At 49.4% G+C, this 22,417-nt stretch overlaps 5 protein-coding genes across 5 annotated transcripts; 4 read left to right on the top strand and 1 right to left on the bottom strand.

Annotated features, from left to right (window-relative positions):
* Positions 1–5,258: 5,258 nt before the first annotated feature.
* On the bottom strand, positions 5,259–6,461 carry PV06_10504 (uncharacterized protein; the record flags this gene model as incomplete). Its single annotated transcript, XM_016412061.1, has 3 exons — positions 5,259–5,853; positions 5,918–6,058; positions 6,109–6,461. The coding sequence occupies 3 exons, from the start codon at positions 6,459–6,461 to the stop codon at positions 5,259–5,261; spliced, it is 1,089 nt and encodes a 362-aa protein (XP_016257681.1).
* Positions 6,462–9,262: 2,801 nt separating this feature from the next.
* On the top strand, positions 9,263–11,001 carry PV06_10503 (uncharacterized protein; the record flags this gene model as incomplete). Its single annotated transcript, XM_016412060.1, has 6 exons — positions 9,263–9,495; positions 9,546–9,585; positions 9,640–9,768; positions 9,821–10,302; positions 10,357–10,818; positions 10,878–11,001. 6 exons carry the CDS (start codon positions 9,263–9,265, stop codon positions 10,999–11,001), a joined length of 1,470 nt encoding a protein of 489 aa, XP_016257680.1.
* A 2,720-nt stretch (positions 11,002–13,721) lies between these two features.
* On the top strand, positions 13,722–14,906 carry PV06_10502 (uncharacterized protein; the record flags this gene model as incomplete). Its single annotated transcript, XM_016412059.1, has 5 exons — positions 13,722–14,106; positions 14,169–14,341; positions 14,390–14,624; positions 14,677–14,831; positions 14,886–14,906. The coding sequence occupies 5 exons, from the start codon at positions 13,722–13,724 to the stop codon at positions 14,904–14,906; spliced, it is 969 nt and encodes a 322-aa protein (XP_016257679.1).
* A 735-nt stretch (positions 14,907–15,641) lies between these two features.
* Positions 15,642–16,267, top strand: PV06_10501 (uncharacterized protein; the record flags this gene model as incomplete). Its single annotated transcript, XM_016412058.1, has 2 exons — positions 15,642–15,933; positions 15,999–16,267. 2 exons carry the CDS (start codon positions 15,642–15,644, stop codon positions 16,265–16,267), a joined length of 561 nt encoding a protein of 186 aa, XP_016257678.1.
* A 368-nt stretch (positions 16,268–16,635) lies between these two features.
* On the top strand, positions 16,636–17,910 carry PV06_10500 (uncharacterized protein; the record flags this gene model as incomplete). The annotated part of the gene is made up of 3 exons (XM_016412057.1): positions 16,636–16,988; positions 17,092–17,232; positions 17,304–17,910. The coding sequence occupies 3 exons, from the start codon at positions 16,636–16,638 to the stop codon at positions 17,908–17,910; spliced, it is 1,101 nt and encodes a 366-aa protein (XP_016257677.1).
* Positions 17,911–22,417: the final 4,507 nt, after the last annotated feature.

Genomic DNA, 22,417 nt, shown 5'->3' with positions numbered 1-22,417 from the left:
GATGAAGACCCGAACCCTGCGTACTACGAGAGCGAAAAGAGAGAGTTCCAGGACCCAGAGACTCACAAACAATATCGTAAAGGCATCATCGCCCGAACAAACAAGGCGTTCCGTCTATTCATCAAGGGCGAGGCAAACACTGAGGTCATGAGGCTAGCTGCCGAGCAAATGGCCGCAAAGCTCAATCACGACCCAGTGCTCTGTGAGCAACTCATCCCTAAATGGGAGATGGGCTGTCGGCGCGTGACCCCAGGCCCTGGGTACTTAGAGTCCTTCCTCAGAGACAACTGCAGCTTAACCACCAGTCCTATCACCAAGGTCACAGAAAACGGCGTCTGTACAGCCGACGGCCAAGAATTTCAGTGTGACGTGATCATCTGCGCAACGGGCTTTGACGTTTCGCACTGTCCTCGCTATCCCATCGTCGGCCAAAACAGCGTCAACCTCGCAGACAAATGGGCCATCGAGCCAGAGTCGTATCTCTCGATTGCCACGGACGGGTTCCCCAATTATTTCATGATGATGGGACCCAACTGTCTCGGCGGCCATGGCTCTCTGGTTGAATCTCTTAACTGGACAGGAGATTATTTCGTAAAGATGATCAAAAAAATAGCAACTGAAGACATCAAATATGTCATGCCCAAGAAATCAGCAGTCGAAGCGTTCGTGCGTTATGGCGACGAGATTCACAAAACGCTAGTATGGACAGGTTCTTGCAGCAGCTGGTATAAGCGAGGTCGTGTGAACGGCCGCGTCACTGCCCTGTTTGCTGGTGGCGCGGTGCTCTTCAAACGACTAATCAGCGAGATCCGTGGCGAGGATTACGACATTGTTTATAACAGTACAAACCCCTTCAGGTTCATGGGCAATGGATTCATGGAATGGGAGATGAAGCCGGATAGTGATCTATCATGGTACGTGGAGCAGACTGATGGCCAGCCGCAAGCAAATTCGACGAGGCATATGGTCGAAGACTGTGCATTGGGGTGCTATTAGTGGGTGCCATACTCATGAGTTACAATAAATGGTTTACTCATATCTACTGAATGACATTATTCGGAACGAGCTGATTGTTGTTTGGGGCGAATGGTATATGATAAGATACCTGAAAGCTTACTCAAGAATAAATAAGATATTGAGCATCTCAGGCCTGACATATTAACTCTGAAATGATGCACGGCCGTCATAGAGTGCCGGCACGGGTCACTACGTTTGAGTGTCTTTCACAAAGTTCGAAAACTACAGCGAGTCAATGTCCACATGCCAGAGATGAGACGAAGTCAGGATGAGTAACATCCAGCTTGCTTTGAAATATCCAACAAACGGGCTTCGGGATCTCCATCTCCCAAGCCACGCACCCATTTACACGACTAGAGATAGACATGAAAAGACCATAGATGAAAGTTCTGTTGAAGACACATATTTCGGGATAGCTAGTCAAACTACAACAGAAATCCAGATCGATTCTCGTTTGAAACAACAATGCTTACAATCAAAGATTGATGCAGCTTATCCAAGACATCGACCTCAATTTAATTGGAAGTCAGTATATCCTCTTGATGCCACCCCGTCGCAGAACTTGCGATATCCCGGCGCAGGACCGTTATATCGCGCAATGATACGTTTCTGTTTATGTTTGAGGTTCTTGTTTACGCCTGTCATCCACGAGTCGACCTCGTTAGCCAACAGGCCCTCGGCGCACTCGTGTACATGCTCAGTCCAGCTTTTGACGCCTTCCTCAGTGGCCTCGATACGCTTGATATCGTGGTCGCGGCAGTAGCCAATGCAATTGCTAATCCAAGTCACGGCGTACTCGATGCTGCGCGGGATATTCCCAAACATCTGGTGTGGACCCATGACCATCATCATGTTCGGAAAATCGTGCACTAGCAAGCCCAGCTGTGTTCGTGGTCCAGCGCTCCACGTTTCTGTGAGTTTCCGGCCTCCAACTCCTTGGAAATCAACGGCCGAGAATGCACCTGTCACGGCGTCAAAGCCTGTGGCGTAAACGATAATGTCGAGCTCGACGAGTTCGCCAAGCGTCTGAATTCCCTTCTCGGTAATACACTGAATAGGATCCTCAGTGATATCAATTAGTCTGACGTTGGGCTGGTTGTATGCTTCGAAATAGAAGGTCTCGAGTGGCACACGGCGAGTGCCAAAGCCGTGATTTTTAGGGATCAACTTCTCTGCGGTCACGGGGTCCTTGACGCGTGAGCGAATCTTATCAGCAATAAAGTCACTGAAGGCCTTGTTGGCAGCTCTATCCGTATTGATGTCGCCGAAGTTGCTGAGCCACTTGGCGAACCCAGGTCGCGAGTACAAGTCTTCCCAAAATGCTAAGCGCTCGTCCTCGGGCACTTCGAGTGTCTTACGCGTGTCGGCGCCGTGAATAAAGCACGAATATGACTCATTGCACAACTTGAAGATCTCGGGATATCGCTCCCGGATTTTCATCATCTCCGCGGGCGAGATTGTCGAGTTGTGCAAAGGAGCCGACCAGTTAGGTGTTCGCTGGAAGACGGTCAGGTGGCCGACAGTCTTGACAATCTCCTGGATCGTCTGGATGCCAGTGGCTCCTGTGCCAATGATACCTACTCGTTTGCCCTCTAATGATACATTGTCGGGCCATCGAGCCGTATGGAATGCCTCGCCTTTGAAGTCGTGCACACCTGGAATATCGGGATATGTGGGTTCGTTCAGAATCCCCAAGCATGTAATCAGGAATCTCGAAGAATACGTCTTGCCGTCTTGATCAGTTAGCAGCCATGAATCTGTGGCTTCTTGGTAGTGAGCGGACTTGATGCGCGTGTTGAATTGCATATCTCGTCGCAGGTCGAACTTTTCCGCAAGGAACTGGCAGTACTTGAGCGTTTCGGACTGTGGCGCAAAATGCTCAGTCCAGCTCCATTCGTCAAGGAGTTCTTGTGAGAATGAAAAGTTGTACGAGTAGCTTTCAGAGTCGAACCTGGCTCCTGGGTAGCGATTCCTAGTTCTGAAAGTTGGCTCGCCGGCTCTTTGATCCTCAAACTACAACAGGCAGAGAAGCTCACCAGAACCATGTGCCACCTTCGCCAGAGCCTGCCTCCAAGACTTTGACACGAAGCCCCAATTGCCGCATGCGATACAACGAGAACATGCCACTCAGGCCAGCACCAACGATGAGGACATCGTAGTTGAACTGTCGGTTCGACGCCTCGAAAGGTGACAAACTGATACTTCCCATGGCAGAGGTACCTCCTTTGAGGTGTGCTGTTCAATATAGACGGCAAGGAGAGGAACAGAGAGTCTGGTCGCCTTCTTCGAATCCTCGGATTTGGGATTCAGGAGTTTTCGGGGTAATAAAAGTTGTCACCCAGCAAACCTTCGGACCATCGCGGGGGTAAAGGTCGAATTGTGGTTAGCAAGTGCGGAGTAACACATACGAATCTTCGCCTTCGGCAACTCTGCTCTGGGTATACCGGCCTTCGGCAGCGGTTAGAGTGGTAGCCGAAGCAATTTGAAGGGGCGGCTTGAGTATTCTGTATTTCCCGGAAGAACTACTCTGCAGTCATTTTCAGTACAGTATTCAAAGGGAAAGCCGAAAACAAGTGTCGAGGGAGGAAGAGTACGAAAGACGGATTGTGTACTCAGTAATGATAACGGGGTTCCCCCATGTGGAGCTATGCGGATGCTCGACTTTTATCCGACTCGATCCTGATAATTTCCAGTTCTGGTGTCTGTTGCAGTCACCCAAAATACATCCGCAAAGTATACACAGAATATCATGCTGAAATCAGCCAAGATGGCACAATCTATCCCAGAGACCATGTTTGCATGGCGAAAGCACAAGGGTAATCCAGAACCTGTAGGTGTCCGCCTTTGAGTTTCATGGAGCCAGACTCAGGCATTTCCATAGGTATGGGAAGAAGTCCCCGTGCCAGAAACCCCTCTCACGGGCTTTCTGTGCAAGATGCTTGCGTCTGGAGGTACGTCTTACTTGCGAGCTTCGAAACTATGTTACAGGCCAAATGTATTAATTGGCAGATCAGTCTGCCATAGCGACCACAGCCTTCTAACGAACGAAAACCAACGTCCATGGTTTCAAGAAAAATACATTTTGGTATGTTCAACAGAGAAGTGGTGGTCACAAACTTGTTGTTGCCAAGTTAACATTGATACGATCAGGGACACGAGGGGGCTGGTGAAATCATAAGCATCGGCGACAAGGTTCAAGACTCGCATCTCAAAGTGGTATGCATTCCTACATGATACTGGCCACGAGAACTCTAGTAACCTCTTCCACCCCAGGGCGACCACATTGCTATGTTTTCAGTTCCTGGCTGCGGCTCAGCCTCTTGTGAAGAATGCTCTCGAGACCTGGCGCAGTTGTGTCTCAAATGCCATCACTCTGGAATCGGCCAAGATGGTTTCTACGCACCATATGCGGCCATCGATGTCAGGGGTGCAGTAAAATTACCAGAAGGTATAGTGGTCTCACTCAAATGACACAGAGGTTCTGGTCGCACGAGCTAAACTGGGGAAAGGTGTCTCGCCAGAAGTAGGTGCAGTGGCCACTGATGCTGTGACGACAGCGTACCATGCAATTACTCGCCGCGGAGAGGTCAAGGCTTCTGAAACCGTTTTCTTGTTTGGGTTGGGAGGGTTAGGGTTCAACGCTTTGCAGATCATTAAGCATATCGGCCCAAGGGTCATCGTGTCAGACGTCCGCCAGGAACGACTTGACGCGGCAGAAAAACTAGGTATCCCTAGAGAGGACCTAGTCCCTGCAGGTACCTCAGTACGCGAATTTTTGAAGCAGCGTGATCTTTACGGCAAGATAGACACAGTGTTGGACTTTGTCGGAGTGCACCAGACGTTTACTGATGCACAGGATATTGGTAAGCCTCTATAATCCTTTGTGTTTTCAGGCTTAGTGCCACCACGAACGTGAATTGGAGATCCCCTCTAACGTTGATGCAGTGCGTCGCGGTGGTAAGATGGTATGCATTGGCACGCTAAATACTGAAAACACGATCGACATGAAAATCGGCATTAGAAAAAGATTAAGCATTATCTTCTCATACGGCGGCCAGCTAAAAGATCTCGAAGCGGCTTTGGATCTGATTGCTCAAGGTGTACTGCGGCCTCAGGTCGAAACGGGACGACTGGAAGAATTTCCGACAGCACTCAAGGATCTTTGTGATGGCAATGTCAAAGCGCGTGTTGCCCTACTATTTAAATAGAGATTCACATTGTATATCTTTGTCCCATTGTTTCTACTTAGCCACTGCTTGAGATTTCCAGTACTGTTCCAGATCACGGAAGAAGGCCCATTTCAGGTCATTCCCCCAGCCCTTCTCTTTCCACGCATTGAGTGATTTGGGAAAATGGTCAACGCCATCTCTAACTGTCGAATCGTGGGCGATAATGACGAAGATATTATCGAGACAATCGAGTTCCTGCAAATATCGCATTGTCTCGGTTGCCAACGGGATATCGTGGCCATACGTCATGTCATACAAAGTATCTGTAGGGTTGCGCCCTCTTGATTTTTGCAAATTGTCAAATGCACTGCCAGGACAGAAAGCCAGAGAGCTTGCAGGTTGCAACGGGTGAGGTGTAATCGATTTAGGAACGGGTAGATATTCGGAGGGACGAAAAATGCCTGCGTAATGGCAAATGTCGCCACCCATGAGTATAAATGAGGCTGGATTGGTTTGTGTTCGCGCAAGACCGCAAAGATGGCCTATTGCGTGTCCTGGACTGTCGAGGAGATAAAATGTTCCGTCACCAAAATAGTCGAATGCGCGAAACTGTCCGATCTTGAACTCCTCGGGACCGTCGAAATCAATCTCTCGTAGGTTCCGGCCTCTGAGATGCAAGAATTAGTCATGAAGATTCTTATCGCGAGAGCACACGATCAGTCAGTACTCACTCATAGTCACTCTCTCGGATAGGGGATGCCGGGTTAGCAGGATAGCCTGGCAGCATGGCTTTTTTGAAACCTGGTCCAACTACTAGGTCCGTAGACCAGGGAAAAGTGGACGGGTCTCCGATATGGTCCCAGTGCCAGTGGCTATGTACTTTGGTGTGAGCTTAAGTTCTCGTATGTGAGTGTTGACCTACCTCCATATTACAGCTTCGATGTCTGTGCCGGGAACGCCATGCTCGTCCAAGATATCAATAACATTTTTCTCGATCTGGATTTTGTAATTTGTGGTTGGCAGATAGTCCGCAATGGACTTGGAATAATTCTCGTAGTCCTTGCGAATGCCCAAATCGAAAACGAGACGTCGACCAGACGGGTGCTCCAGTAGAAACGATAATGATGGTGATGTCTTAAACGTCGCTAGTCCTGGGACATCTGGTGCCATAAACCTCTTAAGGATGGCGGGTCCAAAATTGACTGGATTAATCAATTTGACGGTCACTGCTATCTCACCCGAAGGTATGCTGACGGCTTTCCTTGGTGCTGCCATGATAGTGCTTGCTTGTTCACAGAGTTGATATGATTCGATTATTAGCTTTGTTGTAAGTAGAGACGTTATGAGATTATGTATCATGTAAAAAGCTCCAGTAGGCTCACCACCAATCGGCACTCGTTGTGGTGTTTGAGAAGAATCCCCACGTTTGCGGTACCTCGGGACTACAAAAGTTCTCGCAGAAACACTCCGTCACAATTCTATTGAGTCATCTTTACCCGTATTCGAGATAATCCTGCCTCGGGGAGAGTGTAAGACATTTTGAGATACAAACTATTCTAAGTAACGTCGTATTGTCTTACAGCCATAGAGGTACTACAGTTGACTAGGCCCGCGAGCCGAGCCTTGTTGTACTGCAACCAAGCCGAGAAGCTTCTGGAGCGCTCCAAAGTCTCCTTTTTGCTGTACAGCTTTCGACATGTTGCCTCGCAGCACTTCCAAAAGATCCAGCCGCGATAGAGTCAGTTCCAGGTCTGCCTGTCCTGTTAATTTCACGTTGGCCGGATATCGACGATGTGTAAGGACGCTATTGCTAAGAATCAACCGCCATCTCTCTCCGCTATCCGTTAGGTTGAAATTTATAAGGCAAGTTTTACCGGCAGCGGTACTACCATCAATCTGAACAGACATGATGTCGAACCACTGATCCACCGAGAGGTTTGGTCCAAGGGGTGTTCGTCCACCTGCCACCATACCAGCTTGTTTCCCGGTCCTCAAGTGCTGTGCGGCAGTCAAGTAGAAATTTCTCCAGGTCGCGTTCTCGGCTCCAAAGCCTAATTTCTCATAAACTCTGGCCAGTTGCCTCTTTGTTGGCTCATGTGTTGGGTCTGCCGCGTTTGCATGGGCTAGGAGGGTGGCAGCGAAGCGCAGGTCACCTTGTCCCTCATATGTTTGTGCTTGCAAGCTTACAACATCTAAGCCACCCAAGCAGTCTACATACCTCTGACCGGTAGCCGCAGGTGGATGCTGCCATAGATTCACTGGGTTGCCGTCGAACCATGTCATATATTTCTGGTAAATGCCCTTGACATTGTGACTGATAGAGCCGTAGAATCCCCGACAATGCCATGATGTTGCAAGTTTATCTGGCAACTGGATTTGCTCAGCAATCTCGATGCCAGTCATTCCCAGATTCATCATACGGACAGTTTGGTCATGTAGATAGCCATATAAATCTCTTTGTGTGGCAAGTCGATCGATCAGTTCATGCTGGCCCCAGACAGACCAGTTGTGACTTCCGAACAGAACATCAGACTTGTCGCCAAACAAGACAATGGCTTCATCAAGATAGCCCGACCATGCTTTGGCGTCTCGCACCTGGGCTCCTCGTAAGGTCACGATATTGTGTAAGCAATTGGTACATGTTTCTGGAACGCAGAGCGCGTTGAAGTCCGGAAGATGGAAATTGATCTCAGCTGGAGCCTCGGTCCCAGGGACCATTTGGAAGACGATTCGAATGCTATCCACAATGTGTTCTTCTCCAGTCTCCTTGATGAGCAGATTGGGAGGAATGAGAGATGTTTTGCCGGTTGATGAGCCCATTCCTAATCCTACGCCAACATGGCCCGTCGCCGTCCGTGGGAGAGCTTTCCCGTACATGAATGCGGCTCGTTGACGCATGGCCGGTCCAGCAAGGATGCTTTCTGACATGACAGCTTCCATGAATCCATCTGGTGCAATAATCGGAAGATGTGGGGTGGCAAGCTGCTCTGGAGAAAGCACGCCTTCAGCACCCATGTAGTGGTCGCCATGAGAGTGCGAATAGATCAAGCCAGTCACTTTTCTCTGACCGCGATGTTGTTGATAGATATTGAGGGCAGCAGCAGCACATTCGCAAGACACCAGAGGATCGATGACGAGAATTCCTTCCTTGCCCTCCACAATGGTCATGTTCGAGAGGTCGAATGCTCTGATTTGATAAATACCAGGAGTAATCTCGAACAAGCCCTGCTTGGAATTTAGTTGGCCCTGACGCCAAAGGTATGGATGGACTGTTGATGGGCATTCCTTTTCCATGAAACCAAACTGGTCAATGTCCCACACCACTTTGCCCTCTGAGTCTTTGATGATGCCGGGCTCCAGCTTGGCGATGAAGCCTCGCGTGGCATCATTGTAATCTTGTGTGTCGTTAAATGAAGGCTCAAACGCCATGTTAAAAAGGCTGTGAAGTGTTAAATTTACGGTTCGAGGGTTGTCTCTTGCCTCAGAGGCATGCGGCTTTTTGTGTACACTGTAATGAGTGTTTGGGTCACTCGCTTGTTATCTATGGTCTTCAGGACATCGCAAGTATTTTCTGGACGATATGTCCAAATGACGTCCTCCAAGAGCTTGCCTGTGGTTGGCAAACGGGTGATTTCTCACCCAAACATCTGGATATGTCAGATCGTAATGCCACCGGGTACATCGGAACACGACCAAAAACAAAAGTTCAATTTGTGATCTGTAGGGTTATACCGTTCGGTAGACTTCTTTGGGATCTGGGGCCCCAGGAGAGATTCGGCAACCCCTATGAGGTTAGCCCATATGGTGGTTATGCTCCAGAACTCTAAGCTTTCCAAGCGGAGAGGACTCGTCCCCGCTTGTCCCGTGCAGAAAATCTGGGAGCAGGCTATAGTCTCAACAGCTTTCTCATGCCGAAACATAGAATACCTGCTCCGAGTGCTCCCTGCACACGGAGAGTGTATATCAGACCATTCGCCTCAGTCTATGCTCTGGAGTCCGGGAAGGATTACGGAACTATTATCTGATTAGGTAAAGTGGTCAACAGCCTGTAACACTACCAATTATACCAGAACAACATGTCTATGAAGGAATTTTCGCTTGAGGCTATATCAACCACCGGTGGCGACCACATTGAAAACTCTGATAAAGTATCCAAGGCCGACAATGACGGCGAAGATGAGGAATACACGGTCAAGGAGCAAAGGAAAATCATCCACAAGATTGATAGAAGACTCTTGGTGATCCTCGGTGCCATGCAGGCCGTGTCATTCCTTGACCGAGCCAACATGTCTAATGCAAACATCGCTGGGTAAGTGACTTGCTATATAGGTCAGGAGTCATCGCTCACAATTTCATCAGAATGGCTAAAGCTCTCCATCTAGCTGTTGGAAAGCGCTATGTAAGTGTGGCCATCGTGTTCTATCCGTGCTCTCCTTAACATGCTATCCTTCAGTCCATTGTGCTCTTGGTATTTTTCGGTCCCTATATTCTCCTCCAGATCCCTTCAAACAGGTTGCTCCGCAAGATTGGGCCAAGAGTTTTCATGTCGTCGACCGTTGTTGCTTGGGGAATTGTCATGATGGTTTGTGAACAATCCTCCCACATAACAGATATGTGTCGCTAACACTTGATAGTGCTTCGGCTTTGTGCAGAGCTGGAGGTCACTGATCCCACTCCGTTTGCTTCTCGGAGCCTTGGAATCGGGCGCACTCTCTGGACAATTTTATCTGATTTCATGCTGGTATGCTCGATACGATCTTCACAAACGTGTCTCGACATTCTACCTCATCGCTGTCCTTGGCAGCGCTTTCGGTGGTGTTCTTGGCCTCCTATTCTCACAGATGGGTGGACTCGGAGGCGAGGCAGCATGGCGGTGGATCTTCATCATGGAGGGTTTGTTAACCATCATTATCGGAGTTCTGGGTTATGCCTTTATGATTAATTTCCCCGAGGAATCGCACAAGGCTTGGGGATTTCTCTCCGTGAAAGAGAAGGATTTTGTGATCAGGCACATCAACCGTGATCGTGCTGATGCCGAAACACCAAACTTCTCTTGGAAACGGCTGTTCTCGGCTGCACTCGACTGGAAGATCTGGTCCTTTGGATTATTGTTCTTGTAAGTCAGCCTTGTTGGCTCCCATATTCGACAAGATACTAACAGCACACATAGCTGCTCAACAATCCAGGCATACTCGGTGGGCTTCTACTTGCCCCTTATTCTCGAAGGTGAAATGGGCTTCAGTGTCGCAGCGGCTCAGGCTCTGAGTAGTCCTCCATATTTAGCTGCCATGGCGTTGATGTTTGTGGAAGGCTATATCTGCGACAAAGTCCGCCTGCGTGGCCCCTGTCTCGTCTTCAACGCCTTGTTATCCGCCACTGGGTTGTGCATGATGACTTGGACCACCAGCTCTGGCTCTCAATACGTCGGCTCTCTTTTCGTCACCGCAGGCTGTTCTGCAAACATCCCAGCTGTCATGGTCTATCAAGCCAACAACATTCGCGGACATTGGAAGCGTGCGTTCTGCAATGCTAGTCTATCGTCTCTGGGTGGTATTGGCGGTATTGCTGGATCGTTGGTTTTTCGGTCTGAGGACGCTCCTGACTATGTTCCGGGGATCACTGCTTGTCTTGTGTAAGCCATTATCCCTGCATTATGCATGTTCCCAACTACTAACCTGACGATTTCTACAGTGCTAACGGACTTACATTGTTGCTGGTTGGACTAATGACAATATTCTTCTACGTGCGCAACCACCAGGCTGCAAGGGGAGACTTCATTCTTGAGAACCTGCCCGGTTTCCGTTATACCTACTAGAAGCTCATCTCATCCAAACACCGTTGGAAGAATCGGCTTTTATTTTGAGAGTTGACTAATCGTGTTCGAATATGAATACGCTATATACGCGCCATCTATGGTTGGATTTTGGTGCGTTGGTCTAGTGAGACCGTAAGGCAATATGGTCATGATGAACAGTAAATTTTGTTCGTTCATGCCATCTGTTGTGATTTTAACTAAGTGGCAAGGATCAAAAAATAGTTGAATTGACCCATCGACACATGTTTGTGCCTCACATGATCGCTAACCCATGGACAAACCCTAGATTACAGCATACACGAATGTGCAATCACCACAAGAGGGGTCATCTGCCGGCTTTACCGACGCATTGAAATTCAGGTCGGTAATACGGATACGGCTAGTCTTGGGATAACTTACACTTCTATTACCTTCGCCCTTTCCGTATAGCATTGACACGGGAATCATGTGGCCTAAAGTATTCGAGACAAACTAGCCATACAACGACAGGTACTTTCCTAAGCATCTTGATCTTGATCCTAGAATTATTCTTGTTGAGGATTTTCGAGATCAATTGACTTCGAACTGCATCTGTCATGTCACAGCAACGACGATCACAAAATGCATTGGCATTTGCATATCAGGTAGATTATCGTAAGCTTCATAATGTTACAAAAGACTAAGCACAATAGTATGGTTTCCCACTTTATGCCTTCGCAGAGATGGCTTTAGGGTATCCCGGAGAGACCAACACTCTATATCGAGGGGAGAAGCTGGCGACAGCTCAAGACAGACATCTCGTCCGACCCAACGTTGACACTTTATACTCGGCCATTTTTTACGACTTAGCAAAGAGGGATCTGGAGTTCATTATTCCTGAGATCAATGACAGGTACTGGTGTTTTCCGTTCTATGATCTATACGGTAACAACTTCGCCAACATCGGCAGTCTGCAAGGGTGGAAGGCAGGCAAATATCTACTTAGATATTTCAGTGATGACTTTGGTATCGAATCCAGCGATATCCCCGAAGGGTACCAGGCCGTTGTTAATTCACCAACTCCATACGGGCTGGCACTTATAAGAATACTGGTGAACAACACAGAGAGCGACGTGGCACGGGTGGTTGAATACCAGGGAAAAATCCAACTCAACCCAGTCAAAAGCAGTATTCACACGGACATTCCAAGCCTGGATCTCAATCTCTTCAGTTTTATCAGAAACGAAAACATCTCACAAGCTGAGGCCGTCTTGCAGTTACTTGCTAAACTGGCACCATATAATCTCTCCCCAGTTGTCAGCGATCGACCGTGGGTCGCCGATATGCTGAGACAAGCTGGAATCTCCAATGGTCAATTTAAGCAGCCCCAAGGCACTGATTTGGCTGCGGCGGTCATAGTAGCTGACGATTCGTCTTTGAACTTGAGGCGGCTCGCAGGTATGACTGATCACCTGGGCAACGACTGGTCGAAGACTGCCGATCACATCCTTGGATACTATGGATCGTTTTACAATGCTCGTCACATCGTGGCTCAACGAGGGTATCTAGCCCTAACCCGCGATCAGTCTTTCTACCCTGTCTACACAGCTGGTAATCCGTCCATCGCCTATGAGTACTCCATTGGACCTGACGAAGCATATGTCGTGACATTTTCGTCCAAGCCCAAGTTGAAGCGTACTGGATTCTGGAGTATAACTGTCTACGACGGCAATGGCTATCTAATCCCGAATGATCTGGAACGATATGTCCTTGGGGATCGGAGTACGATAGCTTACAGCGATGGCGGCAGGGTGTATGGGGAGAACGAAATCTCTGATGATGCAAGGGATGATCTATTCCAGATACTTTTGCAGCCCGCCGATCTGCGTCCCCCAGAGAACTGGATCTCAAACTGGTTGCCGGCGCCAGCAGGAGGCGGGAAGCTTTCGTTCAGCATGCGATTCTACGGGGCTGAAGAGGGTATGTCAAATGGTGAATGGGTATATCCCGTCATCGAGAAAAGGCAGGCTATGCGATAGAATCTAGCAGAGGAAGAGGAATATTGCGACTTGGTTTGATGAAGTATCCGGCTCCTGCAGGCCAAAGTGGTTTGGAGATGTACAAGCTATGCCGAAGCGTGCATCAGAACCTGGAAGTACGATGACTGGCTTCTTCCAGGTATCGTGCAACACGTTGTCCTTGTGACATTGCCCGAAGGCTAGTTAGCATTGAAGAATAGCACAAGATAAAGGCATCAAAATATTCTCTCTTCGAGGTCCGGGTAAGAAAGCCGTCGTGATTAAAATGCTCTTAGTGGTTTCATCGGGTTCCGTGAGGAGTATGCAGTCCTAATGTCTCCGTTCTTGTCCGTCTACTTGCTCCTCCTAGAGTCATCTGTACCTTACTAGTCACATCCTCCCCAGATTCCACCTTCTGCCTTCTGGAGATGCCGCGGTAGATATGGGGGGTCAAGTCCACAAAACCGACTGGCGCAAAATGCCGGCTGCGCGACCTCTTTGGGAATCCCGGGGCGCACAACCGTTATCCCCACTATCCGGATCCCAACCGAAGTCGGGGATGGGCGTGAAGCAAGCCGAAGGTTGGAGTAAAGTTTGAGCCCGCAAGAAATACATCATCTTTCCAACATAAGTGACATTAGACAGCAACGAAGCAATATAGAATACACGATCCAGACCAAGCTTTGCCTCATTACTAGATCTGAAAAAGGTATCACTCAATCACATACAATATCAAGATTGAAGATGCCTACCATTCCCAAATACTCCTACAATGGTCCCATAGACTGCACAGTCACCCCCGACAAGTCTAAAATGAAGGGCAAGTCTGTCATCATCACTGGTGGCGCAAATGGTATGGGAGAGGTCATGGTCAAGGAATTCGTGGCTGCTGGAGCATTTGTAACTTTTGCCGATCTTCACCCACGAGGAGCCGACGTGGAAAAGGACCTCAACGCCAACTCTTCAAGTCCCCGGGCTGCCTTTGTCAGATGCGACATTCGAAACTGGGACGATCAGATCAAGGTATTTGAAGCGGCCAAGAACAGTAGTCCGAACAATAGCGTTGATGTTGTCATTGCCAATGCTGGTATCAGTCGAAGCTCGGGAGACAGTCTTTGGAACCTGGATGGTGAGTTGCGACGAAGACGAAAGCATCGTGAGAGATTCTAATCATGAACTCTTGTCCTTCAGACCCGAATGGGCCACCCACTAAGCCGGACTTGAACATTGTCCACGTCAATCTTGAGGGCACCTTTTACACGTGGAAGTTAGCTGTCCACTACTTCCGAAGGCAACCAGACAACGAGGAGAGGGATCGTTGCTTCATCATGACTGGAAGTATGGTTGCTTACATTGACTCTCCGGTGAGTATGGTGTGAGAAGTGTCTTCATCTTTGCTGACATATCACAAGGGCAACTGGGAATACACGTCGACCAAGTATGGTCTCAAAGGATTCATGAAGACTGTCCGCCGCAATAGCTGGGAGCAAAGCATCCGAATCAACTATGTAGCACCCTGTTGGATCAAGAGCGCCATCCGAACCAAGGAGTATGAGACATGGCTCATCGAGCACGGTATTGAATTTGGCGAGCAGATTGACTGTGCTGGTGCAATGATGAGAATCGCTTGCGATAAAGGCGTTAATGGTGAGCCCATGTCAACTTCATCGGTGGAATACTTGCTAATCTCAATCCTTAGGACGTTCGCTCATGATCACCCCAAGATCATTTGCTGCCCAGGGCTTTGTGGACGTAGACAAGGAAGACTACCGAGACCCGTCGGACGAGTACTATATCAAGAAGCAGGCTACCCAGCTCCGAATCATTGAGGACCAGTGGCGTGACGATTATAAAGTGAGAATCTACAAGGAATAAGTCAAATACTTTCCCACTAACTGTCGGCAATAGCCACAAGGCCGTCGGAATTAGAAACATAAAAAGATAATGCCATCTGAAAGGAAATTGGAAGACGATACCGTTGTGGACAATGTCATGTACTTCACCCCCATAGTCTCAAAGTAGATTGTTCGTGGACCCACACAATACTCAAATCGTGGCATCTATCAGTCCTAGGCAATGCCTTATTGCCAAGTAACAGGATGCACTCTCAAGCTCCGTCTGTGCCGTGCACTACGTGGAGCTTGTAGAAGCGCTAAATGGTCCGGACACAAATCAATATCGAGTTGCTCAGTCGGCAGGCCGTGCTGGCCGAGCCGAACACAGCTATCTATAAGCGGAGGAGGTACCGACGGTCACCAGGGGGAACGCTTGAGAATCTAGCGTCTAGAAAATGCGAGGATATTGATCAGAAGTACTGTGTTGTCAGAACCACTTTCTTGGAGCACTAAGATTCTCACTTTTGTATTTTAATCTAAGCAGACCGAGTTTGGTAGCAAACATGGCACCACAACTACCAAAGACCATGTTCGCATGGAGGAAACACAAGGGAAACCCAGAGCCTGTAAATATGACACGAACTTCTTGATTTAAATAAACAACATCTGAAACAACATAGGTGTGGGAAGAGGTTTCTGTTCCCACTGTGCGTCCTGGAGGTGTTTTCTTTTGCTTTCACCTACAACAGTCTCTAACACATAACGAGATATACCTTCCCACGTGGCAGCCGTAGCCACCGATGCTGTCAAGACTAGTTATCATGCCATCATGGGCCGCGGCGAAGTAAAGCCCACCGAGACGGTGGTGCTGTTCGGGCTAGGCGGCTTGGGTTTTAATGCCTTGCAAATCGTTCTACATATTGGGGCTCGAGTCATCGTATCCGACATTCGACAAGAGCTTCTCGACGAGGCCATCAAGATCGGTGTGCCCAGTACAGATGCTATCCCAGCCGGCAAGTCTGTTCAGGAGTTTCTAGAAGCGAGAGGCTTGTTCGGAAAGATTGACACGACGCTGGACTTTGTTGGAAAGCACCAGACCTTCACTGATGCGCAGCAAGTTTGTGAGTATTATATTCTGTCTTTTGAGCACGCCGTTCTAGGTTGGCTTTTCTAACACACGAAACAGTACGACGAGGGGGCAAGATGGTCTGTATTGGAACTCTGGACATAGAGAACAAGATCGATATGAAAATTGGAGTCCGAAAGCGTCTGACTATCAACTTCACCTACGGTGGTCAACTGCGTGACCTCAAAGAAGTACTGGACCTTATTTCCAGAGGAGTTGTGCAGCCACGGGTCGAGACAGCTGGACTCGAAGACTTTCCAGTTATTTTGAAGAGCTTGTGCGATGGCAAAGTCAAGGCCCGCGTTGCTCTCGTGCCTCAAGATGCTTGATAGACCGCCATGTACTTGTAGGTCAAATAGGAAGACTACGACTGGGCTGCATGGGCCTGATATTGTTTCGCTGAACTGCGCAGTTGTAGCCGGATGGGAGGCGAGAGGAACCGTTAAAAGCCCACCGGGGCCTCCACACTACTTTACCCCCAGCAATTTTGCATTGAACCACAAGGGTTACTGTAAAACCTAAGGCAATTTTTTAGTCATCCGGCAAGATTGTAGGGCTCTAATCAAACTAAGTCGGGCCGGAAAGAAATACTGTGCCGATATCAAATCCAGCGTACAACTCTTCAGTGCTGAGGACAACGATCATCCCATAATCTACGTCTTGACTCTCTAATTTGGTCCACTCTATCCATACCGACATGGCAGCAGCAAAGCCCCATTTCAAAGTGCCTGCTGGCAACACGGCTGTCGCTGTTCGAATGATCAACCCCGTGAACTTTGGGCCGGCCATACTCACACGGTTCGTCTTGCCTCAAGTGCCGCACGTCGAGAAGAAGAGACCAGGGCCGTGTCTCACATTTTTACTCGAGCATCCTTCCGGCAGGAAGCTGGTGTTTGACCTGGGTATTCGCAAAGACTACCAGAACTACTCGCCAACCATTGCCAACTATATCCCTACCACCAATTATACTATCGAAGTCACGAAGAACGTCGCCGATATTCTTGATGAAAACGACATTCCTATATCGAGTATTGAGGCCGTGATTTGGAGGTAAGCACCAGCCTTTGAACCGTGTCTTCGAATTTTCTCCAGACGTAGTCTTCCTCTCATCTACGACCTGATCCACATTGGTCTTACGTTGACAACCTAATAGTCATTGGCACTGGGACCACATTGGTGACCCATCAACATTCCCCTCATCCACAGACCTTGTAGTCGGCCAGGGCTTCAAGGATGCAATGCTGCCTGGCTACCCTGGAAACCCAGATTCACCTATTCGTCAGTCAGATTACGAGTAAGTATCCCCACACCCTGTGGCTCTCCAAGGAAGATCTACCCTATAGAATGTTGATTTGGTGCTCACAGAGGCCGCAACTTGCGCGAAATCACCTTCGAGACCTGCGGCCTCCGTATCGGTAAGTTTCCTGCTCACGACTATTTCGGCGATGGGTCCTTCTATCTTCTCGACAGCCCAGGACATGCTGTAGGACATCTATGCGGTCTTGCCCGGACTACCGTCGACCCACCTACCTTCATTCTCATGGGTGGCGATATCTGTCACTACCCAGGTATCTTTCGGCCGTCAGAATGGCGGCACATGCCCGACAAGATCTCACCTAACCCTTTCGACCTACACAGCGAAACTGGCCACAACGTTCCTTTCTGTCTCGGCAGCGCTTGGGAAGAGCTTCAAGTGTCGCGGAACAGGAAGTCCACAGAGCCGCTTTTTGAGTTGAACTTTGGGCATGATATCCCGCTTGCCAGGAATACGCGGGACCAGCTGCAGGAGCTGGATTGTGATGACGACATCTTTGTGATTGTGGCGCACGACGCAGGTGTTAGGGATCAGGTCGCACACTTCCCAGAGTCGCTGAATGATTGGAAGAAGAAGGGCTGGGCGGCCGAGACACGATGGACGTTCCTACGGGATCTGGAGCCGTATTTCAAGACGAAAAATATTGCAATGTGTTAAGCATCGTTGGGAGAAAATATGGCTTAGGCCGTGTACTCCGGTAGTAGGCCGCTTGATCGTCGAAAATCAACCGAGCATCACAACTCCTGCATTCGGGCTAATCAATATGAAATAGATAGTGAGTGATTCTAAGTACCTCATAGCTTCGCAAAAAGACTGCTTGCTGCACCATCTTGTGTCTTTCCCTCCTCAGCACGAACCCACTGCTTCATCACTCTCCTCAGTATCTTACCACTTGCACTTTTAGGGATGGCGCCGACGAACTTGACGCCTCCCCTCAGCTTCTTGTAATTCACAACACGACCGTCAAACCATTGCCGAATCTTATTCGCAAGCTCTTGGCTTTCCTTCGTGGTATGCGACGCCTTCAGCACGACATACGCGGTCGGCACCTCCGTTCCCAGTGCCGCCGACTGGACCCCCACGACGGCGCAGTCGTCTACGAGCGGGTGATCTAGCAAAAAGCCCTCCAGCTCGACTGGCGCGACTGAGTTGCCCTTGTACTTGATCAGCTCCTTGACGCGGTCTGTGATGAATAGGTTACCCCTTGGATCAATATATCCGACGTCTCCCGTACGGTACCATCCCGACGGCGACAGGCAATCTCGCGTAGCGGCAACGTTATTATGATAGCCTAAAAACACGTTTGGCCCGCGTACGTACAGCTCGCCCACTTGGCCCAATTCCAATCCTTCACTTTCGCTTTGAACCGTAGTTTGTTTCTCGCCTAATGTTGAGGCGCACTCTTCAAACGGCTGGCAGATTTTGGCCTCAACGTTTGGTAGTAGCTGGCCCGTACTACCGACGGGTCGGTCCCAGTCGTCCCAGGTCTGATTGAAAACCGTCGGGCAGGTCTCAGTCATACCGTAACCCTGCTTTATCCGGATGCCTGTGCGGCGATGGCATGCATCGATCAGCTCTTTCGACAGAGGAGCCGCACCCGAGTTGGCCATGCGGATGCTAGAAAGGTCATAGGACAGAACGGCTTTGTCTTTGCATAGGAGCAATACAATGGGTGGCACGATGTATGAGAATGTGATGGCGTGGCGCTGGACAAGTGCGCACCAAAGCTTGATCTCAAATCGCTCCATCACCATTGCCGTCACGCCTCTGTACAGAGGGTTGATAATGGCTTTTGTGAGGCCTAGAATATGGTACATTGGCACACAGACTAGTACTTTGTCGCCGCCCAGGCCAGTCTTTGGGAGTGGTATGTCGCGACACGTTTTGGAACCGTCCCACGTCAGGTACTCTTGGTCACCAGGCTGTAGTTGGCTGATGTTTGAAGTGACGTTATAGTGCGATAGTTGCACGCCCTTGGGCTTCCCTGTCGTGCCGGATGAGTAGACGAGAAAGGCGATGTCCGTTTTGGGTTTAATTTTGGTCGGTGTAGAAGTGTTGGGTGTCGGCCCTGAGCTTAGGGTTCGTAGCTCGGTGAAATGTACAATCTGCGAAGATGGATCTCGTTCGGCACCTATCAGCAAAATGGGCAGTCGAGGTATGCCGGCCTGTTGCGCTGCCTCCTTTACGACTGTTAAAGAGCGATACTGTATGGCAATGGCTTTTGGCTGACTATCCATAAGTTGATTCGCCAGCTCAGTCGCCGTGTAAGCCGGATTGGCGGGCGAGAAGGTTCCTCCAGCGAGCAAAGTGCCCAGCATCACAACGGGAATGTCGATACTGTTAGAGGCGAAAAGAGTCAAGATGTCGCCCTTTTGCCAGTTGAATGTGCTTTTGAGACCAGCCCCGAATGCTTGCGACATCTCTTTGACACCACTGTGGGTATAAAACTTGTCTATGTCGCCATCTTGGAACATTACTGTTGTAGGGTGTAAGTATCAGCGATGAAGCAAGGCAAATCCGGCAGTGGGATGAGACAGACAGCATACCATGATCTGAAGGAACTGGCCGGCTCTTAGACCCGAAGATAAATGAGAAGATGTCTTGCTCAGGAAGAGCAAGACGAGGGAACTGGCTCTGGAAGATGACCATATCGCCAGTTTACCTGATTAGCAAACATGAAGTGATGTGCAGGGCTGGCTAACGAGTCCCCTGGTCATGCTTAGACTAAATGCAGGGTGAGGCGTGGCTCAATGATCTCAAGGCCTGACGCGTCAAGTCAATTATCATCGTACTAGGCATATGAATAGGTAGATGTTCGTGCTGACGCTGGTGGAGCCTGGTGAGCCGATGCTAAAGGGCTCTTACCCGAAGGCCATGTGGTTGGACCCGGCTTTATCAAGGATGCCGAATACAGTAGCCCGCGCCGAAAGATCGTCGACTAGACCGTGTTGGGTCTGTTTGCTGCCGCTTAAAGATCTATACGAACCCGAGAGCAGGCGCCCACACGGAACGTAGGTATTGACTTCTGTCATTGATGCTTCGTTGAAGATGGTCCCGATTACTGAGCGTATTTCACTAGACCGCATATCACGCAAGACCAGCAAAAGCATATTCAGCAAAGGGTATCGATAGTCTGAATCGATACACGCCAAACAATCTAAGTACACCGTCTTCATATCTGAAAATCTCAAATCTATGTCTTGGGTACTGGGTCCGCAACCTCAACATACCATGACAGGTCGGCGTCCTCTTGCATTTCCCACTCAGTAAAGCCATTTCCCAGGAATCTAAATGGGTTCCTGGAGTTGTAAACAATGTCATAGTGCTCGGCCCTGATTTCCTTCATCATGGCATTAAAAACCACCGCGCTACCTGCAAAGAGGGCCGTTACCTTGCCGTCTTGCGTACCGCGTTTGTACCAACTGCGACAGCCACCAGTCCAGACGAGGTTCTTATGGATCTCGTCCTGGTACTCGCAGAAAGCCTGGACCGAGGCGGCTTTGGGTACCATGTACTTGATATCCTCCGTTGCGATCTTTTTGATCATCTTGACAAAGTAGTCCCCAGTCCAGTTTAGTGACTCGACAAGCGAGCCGTGACCGCACAGGCACCGCGGTCCAGCCATGGTAAAGTAGTTGGGGAAGTCATCGGTGCCGACAGATAAATACGAGGTAGGCTCGTCCTTCCACTTCTCAGCGAGCGCAACGCCGTTCTGTCCAACAATTGGATACCGAGGACACTTGGACACGTCAAAACCTGTGGCACATACGATGACATCGCAATCGAAGTGTTGACCATCGGCAGTCTGAACTCCTGTCTCAGTGATGTTGGTAATTGGGCTCGATGTCAGCGAACAATTATGTTTAGAGAATGACTCGAGATAGCCGGGGCCAGGCGTGACACGACGGCAGCCAATCTCCCACTTAGGAATGAGTTGGTCCATCAGGACAGGGTTGTGGTTTAGTTTCTCGGCCATCTGGGCTGTGGCAAGACGGACAGTCTCGGCATTATATTCACCTTTAATGAACTTGATAAGAAATAGGGGTTAGCTTTTGGTCCTTGGGTATTGAAGAGGAAGGCATAAGCGCTCACCAAACGGAATGCTTTGTTTGTGCGGTGAATGATGCCCTTACGGTACTCGCGGTGTTGCACTGGGTCGTGATACTTCTCCTTTTCGCTCTCATAATAGGCCGGGTTGGTGTCGTCGGTGTCTCGTCCTAGATGCTTAGATGCAGGAACTCGGTAATAAACCCAAGCAGGCCCTCGAATGAAGTTCCGGACTGTTGTACCAGGCAGCTTGGTCATCTGAGGCACAATTTGGATGCCAGACGACCCGTTGCCGATGACCGCGATTCTCTTATTGGAGTAATCATAATCATGCACCCAGCGTCCAGAGTGCGTCTTGTGACCCTTGAACTGCTCGATACCGGGGATCTTGGGCCAGACAGGCTCGCTGTAAGGCGATCGCTGGTTAGTTTTCATAGAATAATAAGGGGATGGTGCGTATCTCCAACGTACACAAGGTTGCCCTGAGCCGACATGATGATGTCTGCATATTCCACGCGTTTAACACCTTCGTGCTCCATCGTCACCTCCCACTTTCCGGAATCTTCTTGCCAATGGGCGCTGAGTACCCGTGTGTTCAGTTGAACATCACGGTCGAGATTCCATTTTCTGACTGTGCGCTTTATATAGGCGTGGATCTCAGGGCCACTGGAATAGAAGCGTGGCCAGTCTGGATTAGGGTCAAAGGGAAATGCCTTTCACCAGTATCAGTATCACTACTATCCAGACCCCATAGACATAAAACTCACATATATATGCGAGGGCACGTCGCATTGCACGCCTGGATAAGTGTTTACCAGCCATGTACCTCCAACATCGCTGCGTGCCTCGTACATGCTATGGTGGATAAATTCCTGCAACTCTGGAAAACGATGTTGGAACTTGTGGGCAAGCAAAAGGCCAGAGAAACCTGCGCCGATCGTGATTATGCGTAATTTACGTGGCTTGAGCGCAAACTTGTTGTAGAAAGGAACCGAGGTCGTGCTTTCGGCGGCAGCAGCCTTGATATTGTGTCCGATGCCGTTCACCTTGGTGGTTGCCCTGTTCTTCAAAGTCTCTGGGTAGACAGCGGGAACTTCACCGTCCGTGACAAGCGGTG

This window comes from Exophiala oligosperma (assembly GCF_000835515.1).
Source record: "Exophiala oligosperma strain CBS 72588 unplaced genomic scaffold supercont1.13, whole genome shotgun sequence".
Lineage (NCBI taxonomy): Eukaryota > Fungi > Ascomycota > Eurotiomycetes > Chaetothyriales > Herpotrichiellaceae > Exophiala > Exophiala oligosperma.
This window is presented reverse-complemented; position numbering and strand designations above follow the sequence as displayed.